Source organism: Equus asinus, chromosome 30 (assembly GCF_041296235.1).
Source record: "Equus asinus isolate D_3611 breed Donkey chromosome 30, EquAss-T2T_v2, whole genome shotgun sequence".
In the NCBI taxonomy this organism is placed as follows: domain Eukaryota; kingdom Metazoa; phylum Chordata; class Mammalia; order Perissodactyla; family Equidae; genus Equus; species Equus asinus.
The window spans coordinates 27,748,049-27,766,921 of NC_091819.1; the positions used below are offsets into that span (position 1 = coordinate 27,748,049).

At 43.7% G+C, this 18,873-nt stretch overlaps 1 protein-coding gene across 3 annotated transcripts in view; it reads right to left on the bottom strand.

The window, feature by feature from the left end:
• PLD5 (phospholipase D family member 5) overlaps positions 1-2,841 on the bottom strand; it is a 366,553-nt gene extending 363,712 nt beyond the window's left edge. The window contains exon 1 of one of the 3 annotated variants that reach the window (XM_070501563.1): positions 2,304-2,836. Coding sequence is in view for 2 of the 3 variants with exons in the window: in XM_044762832.2 (XP_044618767.1) it covers positions 2,304-2,492 (189 nt within the window). In the remaining variant the exon portion in view is untranslated. Of the gene's footprint in view, positions 1-2,303 lie in introns of all 3 variants that reach the window. The other 2 variants (XM_044762832.2, XM_070501561.1) reach the window with 2 other exon arrangements.
• Between the last annotated feature and the right edge of the window lie 16,032 nt (positions 2,842-18,873).

Below are 18,873 nucleotides of genomic sequence, written 5' to 3' on the forward strand. Positions count from 1 at the left end.
AATAGTTTCAGCTAACATCCATCGTCTCACATAGATACAATAAAAAGAAAAGAATAAAGGAAAAAATCTAAAAAAAAATCAACTACTCAATATCTAATTATCTAACTGAAAATATCTAATTATTCAATAACAAAATCAAATACATACCTAATTAAAAATTAACACCAAACTACCAGACACATCATAGTGTACACAACATATGATATATATTATAAACACTCAGAGCTTGAATTCAAATAAAGTTTACATTGTTATGCTAATTTAATTTTTCAGAACATTTTCATAAATATTATTTCAATGAAAATGTTTGTAGATGTTTCAATGGAGTAAGAGATTATCACAAAAAATGTCCTTGGAAGCAAAGCCCCCTTTCTAAGTGAAAGCAAGTACAGACGAAAACATCAGAACAGAATACACGCCTCCTGAAATGTATTTGAGAAAGCAAACAAAAATGCTAAGTTGATTTAAATTACAAATGAAGTGACTGGGGTTTTTTTTTAATGAATACAATGCTCTCTTTTGAAGCATCTGAGTGAAGAAAGCATAGATCTTCACATGCTTTCAAACAACCAGATCTTCCATCCCTAACCCTCAGGAGGGGCTGAGCATCCTCTACTGGTCCAGAAAGGTGAGGCTGCCATGCCACCATGCTATGACTTGATACTTTCCATGAAAACCTACCAGTGAGAAACGCTTTAAGCAGAATGCATGCAGTGTCTGTGACTCAAGAAGACATAGTCATAGAAGCCTGCACTATTGATTTTCAGTAAGAGGATAAAGGAAATAGATCAGCCAAAAGCACAAGTTGCAAATGAACACACATTCAGAGTGAAACTGAAATGAAGATACATTCTATCACCATTCTAAGGCTAGACCATTCTCCCCAGTACTAAAATCAGATAACATCAAGAGCCAAATTACATACAGATGCTATTTGCCCCGCCTTAAACTAATAGCACTCCTGTTCCTTCACTAATTCTGGAGCTTGCATTTTTAAGTGGAGACTGCTGCTGCTTAAACAACTTGCCATCCTAGAAATCTCCTTCAGTTACTTCCATGGTCTTAAGGATCTGAGGCATCCCTTAGACATGAGGAATCGGCTCTCCAAACACAAGACAGAGCCTGTTCCCCAACTCTAAGCTTTAAACTGGAGCTTCCACTGATTTAATCAGGCCCTCAGGGAGAAGGCACAGACCTTCCTTTCAGATTAACAGAAGTACCCCTTTGAAGGCTGGTAGTTGCCACAAAGCCCAAGAGAAGAGGAGAAGCAAATGGGGGGCAGATGGGGTTCAGGTGGGTACAGCGGTAGGAGATGTGTGAGTTCCAGAAGTTCTCGTTCTTATCTTTCTATCATAACTGGCAAAGTGACCCAAATACCAGGGAACCTCCACATTCCATTAACACTCAATTTGGATTATGCAGCTCCGCGGGAAGAAACAGCATCCTCTCCTTAGCTAGCTGTGCTGCACTCTTGAGATGATTCTGTTTCATTTTAACATTTAACATAAATCACAGTGATTTGCTGATGGGTCAGATTTGAAACTGTGGATCCACTAAACGCCTTTTGAGGGGGACTTTTTCCTTCCAGGATGTGGAGCCTTTTAGGGGCTGGGCCCCAGAGCCAACAACGCTTCGCGTGAAGCCCGAACTCTCTTGGAGTGGAGGTCCCCGCTAGACAGCCCACCCCTCCGGAGGCGGATCCCTGGGGAGCAGGGCGATCTGCTCTTTCTCTGGCCTGTCTCCTTGCAACGCGCAAATCTCTCCCTAGTTGGGCTCAAGCAGAGAGGATCGCCAGCGGCTCATCCCAGAGGACACTCTGCAGAAAACTCTAACGGCTGTGCGCGGGCCCAGGCTGGGTCGCCAGCGGTGACAACTTGACGGATGCTTTAATTTGTTAGTTTCTGGACACAGTAAAACAGCCCCAAAGACCCGGGCAAACGGCCCTCTAAAGCCCACGACCATGCGACGCCAGCTTCCTCGGACCATGCTTGTGGCAGTTCACTTTCTGCTCACCTCGCACAGGAACCCCAAGAACACCGCGCACGTGAACCCTACAACGGGAAGTCCGCGGGGAGGTCGAGGCGCGCAGGGACCAGGCAGCGCCCAGAGGGGAACCTCCCCTCCTCTCCGCCCCCCTCCCCTCCGCCCGGTCATCTACGGTAAGAAAGTGCAGAAGGAGAAGCCTGCGCCCAGGGTCGGACTGGGCACGCGGCCGCCCTGGCCCCGCGCGCTCGGGCCGCCCCGGTTGGGGGGCGTGCGTGCGGCAGGTGCGGGGCCGAGGCCCGGGAGCGAGCCGCCCTTACGTGCTCCAGCTTGTCTTTCCTCCGGAGCCAGACGCTGGCGCTGTAGTCCTGCTGCTTGACGCTGCTGTAGAAGTTCGCGCCCACTCGGGTCAGGCTCGGCGAGGGCTCCTTGGGGCGGCTTTTGAGCCTCATCTGCTCGAAGCCCTCGTGGGGGGAGGCCGAGAGCCACTCGTGCTGCCGGATCTCCATCCTGACATGACCAGGCGGCGGCCGGCGCGCGGGGAGCGGGCACGGAGGGCGCGCGGGAGGCCGAGCCGGAGCCGGAGCCGGAGCCGTGGAGCAGCGCGCGGCCGGGCGGGAGGGGGCGGGCGCGGGAGGAGAGGGGCCGAGGGGGAGGGCGAGGGCAAGGAGGGGAGGGAGGGGGTGCGGGGGGAAGAGGCAGAGAGGGGCGGGGCGGGGGGCTCGCAGGCACGCTGGGCTGAGCCTGCCCCGAGGCAGGAGCGCCCGGGGCGGCGGCGTGGCCGCGACGTCGCCCGGCGGCTGCGGTCCCGAGCGGGCGCTCCGCTCGCCGGCTCCTTGCGGCACCGACGGGGACGCGGGCCGGCCCGGGGCGGGCGCGCGGGGAGCAGCGGGGGGGCGCGGTGGGAGGGGCCGCCGCCGGCCCAGCCAGCCCGCGCCGCGCCGCGCCGCGCCCGCAGGTTGCTGCAGTGAGGAGCCGCCGCCCCTCCCCGCGCGGCCGGCCGGCTGGGGCTGCCGCCCCGCCTCCCCTCCGCCGGACCGGCCCTCGGCGGCTCGCGTCTTCGCTTAAGAGCGCACAGCAGGTGGAGAAGCGAGCGCCGTCTCGACGCCTCCCGCCTCCCGCCCGCGGAGCGCGGGGAGGGATCCGGGGGGAGATGCTCCGGCACCACCTCCGCCCCTCCCCCTCTCCTCTCCTCCTCCCCCTCTCCGCCTGCAGCTCCCCCTTGCCCCGCCGCCGACGCGCTCCGAATTTGCCTCCGGTGACTCTGAAAGTTCAATAACTTCCCGCCTCAGGAGCCCATTTGTCCCACCCCAGGGGATTTAGAGCATAGGGTCCCCAGCAACCCCGGAAAAGGGCCCCAAGGACGTGTGTCCTCTCGAGCCTCGCTGCCTTCCTCCGAGGGGGTAGCGACACACGTCCTCCCGAGTGCGGTGGCGGGCGGGCAAGCTTGCTGGACCCGCCGCTCCCAGCCCGCCGCGTCCACTTGGAGCAAGGATCCCAGCGCCGCCCCCGCCCCGCATCCAGGGAGAGCGAGTCCACGTCTCTCTCGACAAACGCGCAGCCTAGACTCCGTCCAGGAGGTGTGTGGGGCCTGAGCTCTGTGCGCTTCCTTCTCTTCTCTGTCCCTAGGCTTCCAGGGCCAGGTTTTCCTCCCACAAGGGGTTTTGTTTTCTCTTCCAGGCCCCGTCTTAAAACAGCCAGGCATGATGATTTTTATTCTCATTTTTTAGAATAGGCATGTTAATAATTAAATCCTAAATTTCTTTATCTTTTGCTGTCTTTGGAGTCAGCACATGAACACCTTTTTTTGGCTTTACCGAAAAGCTAAATAACAACTAGTGTTAAGGGTTTCTCAGGCCCATTTGCAAGCTTGGGAAGTGTGTGAAAGCTGGAGACGTAGGCTGGCGATTTCAAAGGGAGCCACAGAGTAAACGGATCTCCCCGTTCCCCAGAACTGTCCCACTTGCATGAGGGTTTCAAAGAAAGAAATTCGGGGTTGGAATCTCATGAAGTTTTGTGAGGGCAAGGACTGTGTGCTGTTTAGGATTTCCAAGGTATTGTAATAATAGTTGAAGTGAAATCCTATGAGCAGTCAATCTGGGGATAAAGTAACTTAAATACAAACACACACACAATTTTGGTTATTCTAGATTGGTTTCCTTAGGAGCTGAATTGTATTGTGTAATATATAGCCTAGCCAGGGGGTCATCGCTAAACCTCACAGTTATTCTTCAAGATAAAGGTTATTAACCCCACTTTCCAGGTGAGGCAACTGAGACTGAAGCGGAGATTACACTTGACAGCAAGGATTTGAGCCAGAATTAAACAACTGCTAACGCTGCACATTCCACTGTCTTGTCTCATTTTTCGCTGTTTCGGTTCAGCTTTCACTGCTTTTGCTGTTTGTTTTTTTTTAATATAAATGCAGAATTTACATGACTACAGTTATATAGCTTTTCTAATGTTGGTGTTAGAAAGCCCTGACTGCCTTTCTGCAAAGGACGCCTGCTTTTTGCTCTGTAAGATTACACTGTAGGTCGTGTGATGTAGCCAAACCTTGACAAGTGACAGATACCCAATTCAGAGTCATAATGAAGTGTTCCACTGCAGCAGAATTTAAACAAATGGTTCCATATCAAGTCAGGTTGAATAGATTTTTTTTAACTAAACCTTTTAGGGGAAAACACTGTAGTAGATGCTACCATCTCCATTTTTTTGCAAGAAGTAGACTGGTAGCATACATGTTACAGACAAACTGAATTGAGCATTATAATCAATTCATAGATAATGTTTGTTATGATCGAAAATGTCAGACAAAACATAAATTTGTACTGTTTTATATTTAATCTACTTAGTGTATAGTACCAGACTTTTAAATGAACTCAAGTTCAAATAAACCTTAGTGCAACCATATTCACAATTTTTTTCTGTCTTGGATCCTGTCCAAGTTCATTGTTTATGGCAGTAATATGGAACTTGCTTGTTGACCTTCAAAAGAACATTTTGTATGAAATTGAACTCAATTCAAACTGTTGTAGAGAAGAAAATAATATTTCAGAAGATGGCCAATTACAATGTGTGAATCTTGCACCAAAAATACTATTGAAATGTATAAATATTATTGAATTTATAAATTAACTCCCATAGCACTTTTTCCTGTACATTTTCTCAGCCCTTACATTTTCTGAGTGCAGCATAGGCGGCTTCTAGCTCAATGGCTTCTTGGAAACCAGGGCCGTGCCTCCTCCTTTACTGTGCTAACACTCACCTCACATTTTTGCTTCTTTGTCTTCAAGAGCACTGGACTTGACATTCAAATATCTAGATTTTGGTACCAGCTCCTTGAATTACTAAGTTGTGACTTTCTTGGTTTTCATTTGACTTCAGTAGGCTTCAAGTTCAGCTAATAAGTGGAGAACCATCATTGCTACCTCCAGTAATTGCCACAGGGATAAAATGATATAATACGTGAGGAAACACTGTGTAGAGTGCTGTGTTACTGTTATTAGAATATTCAGGCACAGGAATGTTCTTTATGTTATTTATGTTATAATGATATTTACGTTCTTTATGTTATAATGATATTATCATTTTCATCGGTAGTTATATCACTTAATCTTGATTGCTTGTAATTAATTATAGAAACTGCACTCAGCCACGAATTTGCATCTCATTAATGTTTATATTTATTCTAGAAATAGTTTACCTAAGTCACCATTGGTATTTTATACAGTACTTTCAAACTATATAGAATTTTCAAGTAAAACGTATATGAGCCATCGATATCTGTTGATTTCAAACCTAAACTTAGCAGGTGCAATTGGCCAGACGTTGTTAACATTGTTTGACTTAGGCATTTTGCATGGGTATAAAACCTAAGGCCAGAGTAGGCTGATAGTATCAAGAAGTAGCTGGGAGTATTTTAGTAAACCTTTCATAACAATAATAGTACCTTGTATTTCCATAATATTTACATTTCTAGCATGTTTCAATACCCTTTATCACATTTACTTCATGGAAAAATTATTGGAAAGGAGTCTTGGTAGTTGCCACCATCTCTCTGTTTTGAAAGGAGGAAACTGAAGCTCAGGGAGGATGAATGACCTGCTCAAAGCCATGGGTCCAATAAATCACAGGATCTGGTCTACCAGCCGGGTTCATTGACTCTAAATAAAGCATTTATTTTTATCACATCAGATTTTAAAAAGTCTCAAATGAATACTTCTTAGTACTTAGGCATCTTATTTTTCATGTGTTGACCTTTACTAAGTATTACCAGATTTTAGTAAAGTTTGCTTGCTGATGAATAAAACATTTCAATCATTAGACCTTCTTTGGTAATGTGCATGTCCTCCCTAACTATGTTCACACTATGGAGGACAATAGTAAAACAATGACCAAAAAAATTCCTCTGTTCTTTGTTGTCAAAAAGTAGATCCAAAAAAAAAAAAGTAGATCCAGCAGCTTAAGATAGCCCTTACTTTTTTTTTTTATTTTTTAGAGCAGTTTTAGTTTCACAGCAAAATTTAGATGAAAGTGCAAAAATTTCCCGTATCCCCCTGCTCCACATATGTTTAGCCTCCCACATTATCAACATCACTCACCAGAGTGGTACCTTTGTTACAATTGATGAACCTACATTGACACATCATCATCCCCCAAAGCCCATAGTATACCTTAGGCTTCATTTTTTGTGTTGTACATTCTCTGGGTTTGGACAAATGTATAAAGACACGTATCCATCATTACAGTATCACACAGAGTATTTTCACTGCCCTAAACATCCTCCGTGCTCCTCCTGTTCTCCTTTTTGCCCCCTTTCCTGGCCCTCACCCCCAGCAACCACTGATCTTTTTACTGTCTCCATAGTTTTGCCTTTTCTGGAATGTCCTATAGTTGGAATCATACAGTACATAGCCATTTCAGATTGGTTTCTTTCTCTTGAGTAATATACATTTAAGTTTCCTTCATGTCTTTTTATGGCTTAATAACACATTTCTTTTTAGCACTGCATAATGTTCTATTGTCTGGATGTACTACAGCTTATTTATCATTCACCTACTGAGGGTCATCTTGGTTGCTTCCAAGATGCACTGATGGGCGATGATGAATAAAGATGCTATAAACATGTGCAGGTTTTTTTGTGGACATAAGTTTTCAACTCCTTTGGGTAAATACCAAGGAGTATTAGATAGCATTACTTTTTGCAACACATATGTTAATTATGAGATTATTTTTGTAGAAAATTTGAATAATACCATTAGAACAAAATTAAAGTGATCCTGGATTTAACATGTTTCCTGAAAGTATATACAAACATTAATATTGTACATTACTCTCTGAGACGCGTCTTTTATACTATACTATTTTCTTTAGCCATGTAGTTGTTATTGATTAGTTAAAAAATGGCAATGAGGATTTTTTAAACATTATGTTAAATTATTAACAAAGTGGATTTATCCAGTACAAGAACAATTCTCATTTTTTGAGTACCTATTCGGTGCTGGTCATCGCGTTGGTCCATCATCAAAGGCATCATAGCACATGTTCCTCACAAAACCCATGCAAAGTAAACATAACCATCTCCATGTTACAGATGAGGAAACAAAGACCCAGGAAGACTAATTTTCCCAACAGATGCAGCTAACAGGAGGCAACACTGGCTGAAACTCTGGTGGCTCAACTCACAAAACCTTACACAGCACAAACGTGCCTGGCCTTGCTGGGGCTCTTTGCATCTCTGCTAGGCTGAGAGCCTCACAGTGCCCTGGAGAGATGATAGTGAGGACGGAGAAGGCTACTGGCCCCCAGGATGGGACCCTAGTAGAGTGAGTTTACACTGTTATACAGAGGCTCCTGTTTTATTTGCACAAGGAGAACCAAATCAAATGGCACTGGGATATTCTGAGAGTTAGAAAACTTGGTCTGGTGCCAGCTCAGTTGACAACCAACCAACCAACAGTGGGGACTTAATCAAACTTTGCCTAACTGGATCTGTCAGGGTGCTCTGATCTAGTCACAAAGTTGGGCTTTGCAGCAGCACTGGACAGATCTATCACATTACACATCTGATTGGCTGTGTCAAAAGAATTAACCAATATCGACACTGAGAAAAAAATAGAGAGGATAATTGAAATGATTAACTGGATACTTAGTATTACAACTAAAAGCATATGGTAGGAAAAGAATCTGAATTATCTAAACTCATAGTGTGAATGGATTAAATTATCAGACAATTGCTTAAATTGTCATTTCATTTGGCCTTCATGCCCACAACCTTGGAATGGTGAATTAATACTTCAATATTACCCTAATAGTCTAAATTTCACTATGATTACCTGGGACAATCTTTTATGTATCTGTCACAGTATCCAGTAATAGGTATGTCAAACTCAACAACAAAAAGGGAAATATCTGATGATAATTTAAGCCACACCACAATTCTCACTCATCCCTAGAGTCTTAAAACTGAAATCTAACATTAGATCAACTGATGTGAGAATGATGTGTATTTACTGCATTTGGGCCCCCATGAAGAATGGACTTGACTGTGTGCTTTCCTATATTTTTATTCCACACTGGTAGTGGTCGTCGCTTCTTTTACTTTTGGTTCTTTGTAGGAACCCATCGTTGTTATTGAGACCAACAATATGGAATTAGTAAATGTCATAAAACTGCTTGGACACCTCTGACATCTCCCATGTGTTCACCTGTGCTAAGAGGAATTTAGGAATTTACTGACTTCATAGATCTTCTTCGGTGTTCCTGACAATTAGAGCGACTGTTTTGTGCATTAAGTCATTTAAACAAATATAAGCTCATGTGTACCATCTCAGTGCTTGTCCAAGTTCACTGTTGATAGCTTCTGTATGTTGCATAATATCTTTTGAAGGTAGGAAGTAACATAAGTTCCCAACAATAAAATTCAGAAAGCTCAGAGCTAATGTTTATGCCCATTGCTGAAGCTTTCATTGGTCTTAGGTTTTAGGCCAATGACATCCTTCTCCCTCCTATTATGTGGTTCTAGTTCTTTGCCTTTGTCTTAATGATGTTACTTTTCTGTCTTTGTTTTTTGTTAATGGCTTTGTTAAATGTAAGCAGAGTATAAATGATAGATGAAGAATTAGTTAATCTGTTATGAACCAAGACTGCTTGTCAGCATATCATCCTGATGGATTTGTTCAAGTTATAAAATCTACTAAATTGATATCCAGGGATGGACAGAGCATATTAAATATCTTCCATTTCCTTCTTTTAACATTTCTATTCTAATTACACTCAAGCCATGCCTATTCTTTCCAAAAGCATTCATTTTAGCAACTGATGTGTGCTAGGCCATGGAGACACAAGATAAATAAAACAAACCAAGATCAAAAATTATTTAAGCTTGATCTGGTTGGAGAAGCAAACAGGTGAATGTTGTAACACAGTTACAACTGCCAGGGAACCAACGTGGGGTAGAGGGTAAGCTGGGAGAAAGATGCTGGAGAAAATGACCCTAATGGGGATAAGATTCTAAAAAGAAAATGTGGTTACACATTTAGATGATCTCAGCAAGGAGACAGCATTCGGCTTTGCTAAGTTGAACTCAGAATTTCAACTTGACAAACATGTATTGAGTTTCTAGTATGTCCTGAGAGTTTGAGAAGCACCACGAGGATTTAAAGTTCTGAGAACTCAAAACACCATGACATAAATTAATTCACAATCTGAAAAATAGACAAGCTCTAATAAAACCACAAATAAAATGATTATAATCAAATGTTAAGAAATGACCAAATGTCAAGAAAATAAATGCTGAATCAATAGTTCCCAAGTGAGGCAGCATTTTATGCTCTTGAAAAATAGCCGTTCCCAGAGCTTGGGCTATACAACCTGGTTTGCAAAATCAGGTCCAAGTGGTTGGAAAAAGCCAGAAGGTTGTCGACAGGAAGCTGGCTTTTTGACTTAACAGAGTTAAACATAAAATAAAAGGCCTTTTTTAGAAGAGAGATACTAATTTATTTGATGTAGCTAAGGTGTCACTGTGGAATAAGATGCTTAGGGCATCTTCCGAAAGCTAACTAGCTGAGTCTGATCCTCCCTGGACCTAGGCTTATAATTTGGTAGTATTACCAGCTGCAGAATGATGTACACTCCACAGGCTTCAATGTCTATTAGGAATGGACCTGTGAGGAATATATTATAGTTAACGTCGTAGTGACAGGTGCATGCAATTTCCTCCCTTTTAATCCTGTTAGTGAATTGCCCAGTTATTTATTTGACTACTATAGATGCATCAACTATAATTCTAATCTAATAAATCATCAGTGTACTTAGGATTATTCCAAATGATTGTGTAAGTAGAATTTTATTGACAGAAAAATATTGGATTATTACAAACTATTTGCTAACATCTATGGTTACCCTTGGATATGTACACTTCCTTAAGTTTGAACAGAGGATCTCAAAGCTGAGGTACACACTATGAGGGAAAGGCCATCAAAGCTTTTAGGTTCTCCAAGAAGGAAGCTCCGAACTTAGGCTCATCAGAGGTCACCGTGTTCACCCACCCGCAAGTGCTGGAGGAGGGAAGCCCTAAGTTTCAGCAGAGGAACTGAAGTCGCAGGAGGGTAGGCGAACCCCACGGGGTAGTAATGCTGTAACTAGAAAACCTGGCCAAGGAGGCCATTAGCGTGCAGGAGAGACGAAAGGACTCACACCTTTCCAGACCAGAAACGGAGGGGAGGACAGGCAACAAGGTAACAAAATCGAGGATCAGCAACTACACAAGAATCTGCCTAGGAAATAAGGAGAAAAACTGGTTTTGCTAGTAAACGGGTCTAGTAAAGTGACTGTAAATTGTCATGAAACAGTTTAGACAAAGATATGATTACAACAAGCCAACTGAAGTTGAAAGAATCATTGCTTCCATGTATAACGTGTATAATTTTATTATGGGAAATAAAATGGTATGTGATTTATAGAAACTCTCTTTGTGATTCACCCTGTCACACTCCTCGTTTGTGAGAAGAGACGAAGACATTGCTTTCGGTACCTTCTCTGTCCCCTGAGAGATCCTTGCCTGGCAAAACCCACAGGGGCTATTCTGGAGGAAGCAAGTCTGAAGGCTTTCTCCGTGCCAGACACTGTGCTAAGAGCTTGGTGTACATTCTCATTTAATCCTCACAGCAGTCTACTTTTATCTCCATTTCATGATCTAGAAACTGTGGCCTCAAGAGGTTAAGTGAACTTAACACGTGAGAGTCAGTGACAGAACTTGGAATCTGTCACCCCAGGGCTGGTTTCAAAACCCAGGTTCTTAACTCGTATTCTATTGTAATCGGTTCATTAAATGAGCAGAAAGCAGCTGTGCACTTTCTCCCTGTTAAACTCAGGCTGTGGATTTGTTCTGTCTCTGCACACGGAGGACATTTCTGGCATGTTTCATAGTTTGTTTCCTTTGTTGTCATTTTTTAATTTTAAGGAGATTCAGTCGAGGAATCACAGAACTCCAAATGCTATTGAAAGGCCCTCCCCTCTCCCTGGAAACCTGCAGCGCCAGAGGGAGGCAGCCCCATCTCCTCTGCCACTTGCCAGCTGCTGCTTTGGGCCCCTCCAGATCAGGTGTAGGATAAAGAGTGTTGCAGGTTGGGTTCCCCAGGAAGCCGACTCTGAGCTGAAGATTAATATGCTAGGAGTGCTTTGATCAACACCTGTGGAAGAAAGGGGGCAATGGGAGAAGCTGATCAATCCCAACAAAGCCTTCAAATGACCCCACAGAGAGCCCTGGAGCTTGGGTGGCCCTTCAGAATTGGCCTGAGTTGGAGCCAGGGGCTGGGAATTCATTCGTACCCTACGTGGATCAGTCATTGACTGGGCTGCTCCCCCTGGAAAGAACTGTGACCTTGGGCAAGGCAGTTCTCTTCAGGTGAGGCAATCCCCAAAGAGAGCTGACAGCTGAGGGCCGTCATCAGGCAGCACTCCTGAAAGCTGTGGGGAGAGCCTTTCTTTTCTGAAGAGGGATCTCCGGCGTACCACAATATCCAGCACAGGGTACAAGGGTCAGCGGGAAGAAAAGTCTTCCTGACCACATGGTCACCTGGCCCTGATGCTCTTAGAGAATGGCAGATACTGAATGCTGATTGTTTTCCTCTCATGGGGGTATGTCTGAGGCTTCTCTGAAGATCTCGTCACTAAGGACCTTTCTCCTGTAGTCCTTAGTTGGCCATGTGCACTCTTCCCTCTCAGCACCCTTCCATTCTGGTTTCCTCAGTCCATCCCTCTGCTGTCACTTTGCCTTCCAACCAGGCTTCTTGGGTAGAGCTTTCAAAGACGATCGAGGCCAGAAAACCCTCCACTTCAAGCCCATAAGATGAGACATCCTTGTCCCTCAACTCTAGACACACAGACCTTTTCAGTGTTGCCCTGACTTTGTGTTATCCAAGAGGAAGGCATGCCCTTCCAACTCTAGCCTTTCCCAGGAAGGGACTAGGTCCAAGGTCCAGTGTCCCCCAAACTCCTGGGGTCACCCCTGAAGCTTCCAAACTGGTTCTCTGGAAGACCCCTCACTTGGCTTGAGGTGGCTGGAGAAAATATCCCTTCCCTCGATAAATCCTCACCACCTGGCTCATTAACCTGTCAATGAATTTTCTCCCCTTTCTGGTCTAGTTTAGGAGTAGGTGATGGGCCAATCAGGAGGAATTGTTTTTGAAGTAGGCTGTTGCGAGGCTGGTCTAGCACCTTGGGAGCACTTGGCATCTATGGTATTATTCTCAATCAATGTCTTTGTTGACGTTCTAAGACATTAAGGCAGCCTTTAGCATGCGGTCTCATTAGACTGCATCGCACTTATCTGTCCACACTGGCCTGAAAACCTCTTTGGCCCTAATGCAAGGAAGAGTGTTTAAAGGTCACCCATTGGAAGGAAGGAAGGCAGGTGTACATGGTGAGTAAGCAGAGAAAATATATCCCCAACAGGCATATTTTCTTCCAAGTGCTAGCCCCGCCAAGTCTGGTGTTATATGCCATGACCAACAGGATCTTGCCAAATAGTGACTGAGAAGGCATGACCCAAAGGCTCCATGCTGAATGTATTCCATCTGCACTGTGCCATCACTTATTTGATTTAGAATGGACCCCAGCTGTCAAAGACTCTCCCAAATTGCTTATTTGCTTAAAACGCAGGTCTGACAGAAGTTCCTGCAAACACGCTTCAGCCAACTACTGGCCTTGAATATTGGGTTTGGGAAATTAATCCCTACCTAGTCTTTATGTTATGTATCTCAGATGGTTTCACATTTTTATGACCCATTAACTCAATACACACAAAAAAAGTATCTATTTTTCTAAGAAACTATGTCCAAATGTTCTGATAGTGATATTTTCAGCTTAACAAAGTGAAGAGCTTGGACTTTGTGTGGCATAAACATGTGTGCTGTCATATCAGTCAGGCTGCATTCCCCTCCAGTGTCTCCTTTTGGAATGAACTTGGTTGTGTTCTCATCTTTTTCATTTGAATCCAGGAAGGACTGCTTTCATTTTCTGGCCAGGAGTTGCCTCATCCTAGATATCTTGTGTAAGCTGAGGTAAAGGTGACAGCCATGCAAGCATCCCTTATGGGGGGGCAGAAACAGAGAGCCCATCTATTCCGCAATAAGATGATCAGAGATTTGTATATGATGGGTCCCCCACAATCTATGTGTTGAATACTTCTACCTTCTTATCCATTTGAAATAACATTCCCTTTATTTTTACATGTCACACTTTGAAGACGAGAGCCTGAGCAATCTCCCTGACCAAGATATTTATGTTTTCTTCTCCCCTGATGGTTTGCCCCCAACCATCTGGGCCATGCCTTCACTTAGACATTTTGAGAGCGGTTGAGATCTGTTCTGTATTTTCCCCAGCTGTGACAACCAATTTTCACAAGGTTACACAGTCTGTCCGAGGGCAGTATAATCAACACCATAACCCTGTTCAGATACATAAATCTTAAAATATACTAGCAGGGGTGTCAGTCCACTAGGTGGTGAGGGCGAAATGGCTTTGAATACCAAGTGCCTATTACTATAACCAAGGAGTACCTGTGTTTTTGCAGTCCTCATTCAATTCTAATAACTCCTCTGGGGCTTAGCGGAGAATCCGTTCAGTTCTCACAATGTGAATCAGTGTGTTAAGAACACCGAAGGCATTGCCCCTAGTCTTCTGACTTAAGCAGGTATAAAGTCAAGGAGGATATTGGACAACATCTTCTATATATTAGAAAAGTCTTTAAATGAAGTACAAGACATATTGTATTATAATCATCATTAGAAATAACATGGATAATAATACCATACATTGGAATAGTACTTTAGATTGTAAAATGATCTTTTATACATCTGTTCACAATGCATAGCTGGGCAGCTCCATGAGATATGATAGAAAGCTCTCTCCTCAAGAGTAATAAATGAATTATTGGGCAGAAAATGTAGGGGCAACTAGCTCCACCATGTGCCACTGACAAAATGTCTGACTGCCACTGACCCCATCCACTGAGAGTCCCAAAGAATCCAAACCTGAGCAGGGGAAACCCAGTCTCTGTCCTATTGTGGCCTTTCTCTCATCCAGCAGCAGGAAGTATTCAATTTGTTGACCAAAGTTTCCTTTTGTTACATCAGCCTTGCTTACAAATGAACAAATGTGAATTTTTATTGATCCCTTCATTTCTTTGGCCAGCAAGAATTAAGTAAGGAGGTATGCACAACCAATCCAGGCTAACATATCCATAGGGTCAAGAAACAAGTGGTTTGCACTTGCAAAATATTCTAAAAAATAAAACCAAAGAGCAATGATAGTCACAAGTGCTACCACATTCAAGTAATATCTGCCATCTAGAAGTCACAGAAAAGCAGACCCCATCTTCTGCCTGCTCCTCTAGCACAGGCAGAGGAGGAGAAGCAGCAGAGGAGATCTCTCTGTGCGATAGCCAAATGATTGAGTCCAGGTGGTAAAGCTGGAATGCTTTATCACTCGGCTATTTATTTAATCATTTACTTAGGAAGAAAATTTTTACTGAGCAGCTACTCTGTGCAAGATCCCAAGGATCCCATGATGCTTTAAGGCACAAGAAAGCATTGCCAAAGAAAGTTTGGGAATTCTCTCCTGTGCCTCTATCCGCTTCCTGTTATTATATTTTTTTAAAAGTATGAACTGGCCAGGAAGAGAAAGAAGAGTGAATACTGCTATTTGTGCTCTTGGAAGGGAAGGATTTTTATTGTTCCCGTGGAGTGCAATAAAATCATCTAAACCAAGAATGTACCCAATAACTGGTACAATAAAATGGCTAATAAAGTGACTATTCTATTTCTATGCTTATGGAGGCAGTACTGGGAGATGCAGGATTGTGAATTTTCCTGCCTCAGAATGTGATAGAGAATGAAGGAACGTAATGACATCACTGTCTTAGGAAGACATTGAGAACCTTAGGAAGTGCAGCCACTGCTTCGCTGCCCTGGCCCCCGCCACGCACCTTCGTCCTCTGCCTGTGCCGCATTCTTTCTCTCAAGAGCTGGAGAGCTCTGGGCAGAGGGTTAGCTCTCCTCACGTCCCCACTGTACCTCGTGTGCTCCTAGCACTAAGAAAGGAGAAAACAATCATCATGAGAGCCAACACGCTGAAACAGAGAGGGAAGGGACGCTTCACGGCTGACGGGATTGGTGGAAAGCGCAATACTTTCATTTTCAATAGCCACATAAATCATGACTCAATGTGAAGGTAAGTTACTGCTGTATATCCTATTCCCTAGAAAAGGTAAACCTGCAGGAGGAGGAGAAGAGAGAAAACAGTGAGAAGAGCAGGCGATTTTCCCAATTGATATCACATGATGTTTTATATTATGTTGTGATGGCCGAAGGGAGTGATACATTCTGTTTCTACTTCCTAGAAATAGCTCAGAGGATTAGGATGGCTGCCTAAGGGTGAAAGACACAGGAACAAAGACCATGTACCTGGGACGAGCTTATCACTTGAAAGATGCTCAGTCTCCTCTTTCTTCCATCCTTTCTACCTCCCTTCCTACCTTCCTTCCTTCTTTCCGTCCATCTGTCTTATCTTCCTTCCTTCCTTCTTTCCTCCCTTCTTCCTTCTCTCCCTCCCTCCCTTCCTCCCCTTTCCCTCCCTCTCCTTTTATTTTTTATATTATTAGAACTGGTCTAGGAATCTGTGGATTTTAAACCTCAAGTCTTTCATTGTTTCCTTAAAGTCCTAAAGCATAGAACTTAGAATAATTTTCAAAGGCATTCTTTCCTTTCGTTCATAAATCATTTCTGTTCACTCGCCTCTGCCTGTCTTCCCATCCGTTTCTGCAGACCTCCTATGCGGTAATTTGGACTCCATGGGCAAAGAGATGAAGTTATTTTAAGAGACTCAACAAAAATCCTCTGGTAAAAATACTTCAAAAGGGATTTCCTGCTAGATTATAGTGCTTCCTTCCCAGAGTCCCCTGGGAATAAAAATGACACCTAAGAAATTACCATCATTTACGAAAAGAGGCTACCCAAGCATCTAATTTTATGACTTTCCAGGAAAACACAGAGCAATGTGTGAACATAGGCAGTGTGAAGTCAGCTTTGAGTGGTAGCACTTATTTTTAGTATCAGTCATAGTGTTATGGTCTACTTGGACAGGAAGTATATATTAATAATTCAACACTCACGTGGTGATATCATAGTACGTAACTCATTTATCTTAGTTTGGATGTAATAGTTTGCCAAGTCAGGACTCAATCATAAAGAATATTAGAGGGCTAAGTTTTACTTGTAGAATCTTATTCACTTAGTTTGGTACATAAGCAGTGTCAGGCTGGAGCCGGCACCTCCAGGCTTGTGACGGCCAGTTCAGTGACTTCAGGCTGATAACTTGAAATCAGCAACGATGGGAGTATTTACACCATGGAAATAAACAAACGCTACTAATCAGAGCTCCCCTGCACCACCTCCCTCCTCCAGGAGCTGGTTGTTAAACATTCACCAGACATCACTGCATATAGGACAAAAAAGAAGAGAAAATATGGCTCATTTTCCTACGTCATTACAATGCAACAGTCCTATTTCATCGAAATATTAGTTCGTATTTTGAATAGATGTGGCTAAAAACTGGCACATTCTTTATCTGGCTAAAAGGTTTGCACCTGTTAAAAATGAACAAGAGAACAGACACTCTCTGGAATATTATCCTGTTGATAAGGATATTAAGTAGCCATGGAATCTACCTTGCCTATCCCTACGGCAGGGGAGTCAGTAAAAGGGAGGAGGAAATGTAACGGTTTCAGCCAGCATCACCTTTGCTTGCTGAGAGCTGATGTTAGGCACCACATGCTCGGGTTCCCATCCCTGTGTGTACACAAGATGCCTTTTCTCAAGACCCTGTGTCACTACATTGCACAGTTAGCTCCATACTATTTGCACCTTTGTTTTTATCACTTCCACTTTCTTTGAAAATAAACTCAGAGACTCACAGATGCCACCTCTGTCCTGCTAAGATATAACACATTAACTATCTCCAGCCATGCCCCTGGACTCCAATCTTTTAGCTTTCTTCCATGAAAATCTGAAGGCATTTGGAAATAGTAGAGACAAAAGATCAGAATCTTGGGATGGAATGGCCAAAATAGATGAATCAGAATTCACCAGTGCTTTAAGAATTAGCCATAACAAAACAAAAACATATAATTGTATTTGGCTTCCAAGAGTTAAACAAATTGCCCTCAGAGGGAGAGACTAGGAAGGCTGAGGGCAGGTGATGGTGTGGAGGCCACAGGGGGACCCGCGATCAAGGCTTGTTTGACCAAGAGGCAGTTTTCAGTAGAGGGAAACCTGATGTTGCACATACACTTTGTCTCAAGCTCAACAAGCAGCCCTCCTCCAGGCAAATCCCACTGGAAACAAGTGCGAGCAGCGTGTCTTCACAGATGGCTCCCGAAGCCCGTCTCCGGCTCAGGCATCATCAGTCATTGTAGTGGGGAGTTTGGGACTTGTTTTATGCACAAGAACAAAAGGATTTTTTTTTTCAATTGTGCAAACCTGAGCCTGGAAATTCAAGGACAGGGAAATGGCTCTCATCTAGTGCCCTCCTTTATATAAGACCTGCATCTTTCCTTTTTTTCTCATTTGTCTCCTCAGGTTGATGCTTAGCATATGCCATCTTGTGTGGATTCTTATATCTATCTTACCTGGTGTGTGCATGTGAGGGGAGGGGCTGTGTCATTCATTTTATATCCCCAGTGGCACTAGCATAGGATCCTACTGGGTGCTCATAAACAGTGCTAACTTAATCTTCTTTTTACCTTGTTTTGCAGACCTTTATCCATCTATTATTCATTTGATAAGTATATTAAGCACATGGAACTAGAGTTAGGTCTGTTTATGCATTGAATTCGATAAATTATTCTGCTATGGGTCCCCTGAGAATTTTTAGTTTTCAGAAAAGAGTTTACTTATTATTTAGTTTATTATATGTATTATATAGTTTATTATTGTCTTAAGTTCCTAGCACTCTGCTTGTTATATAGTTGATTCTCAACAAATGTTCATCTCTTTCCATTCCCCTAATGGGCTCAAATTATTCAATGGAGGTTGCTCTCTGGTTTCAGGTGTTCTCCGGCCGTCTTAGCAACTGTGTCCACAGGCAGGCTACGCAGAAGATGCTCAGCCCACACGCACCCCACACCTCTGCCACCCTCACCTCCACCAGCACTTGTTCAGGCCCGTGTATAGCTCCAGCGTGGGGGCAGCATAGTGTGAAGGCTGGATCACGGGCTCTGGGCTCAAATGACCTTGTTTGCACTGAGGTTCTGTCACTAATGTTTAAAAAATGATTAAAGAAGACAATTGAGGTGATACAAACAAACTTTATTTAACACTTCATCAA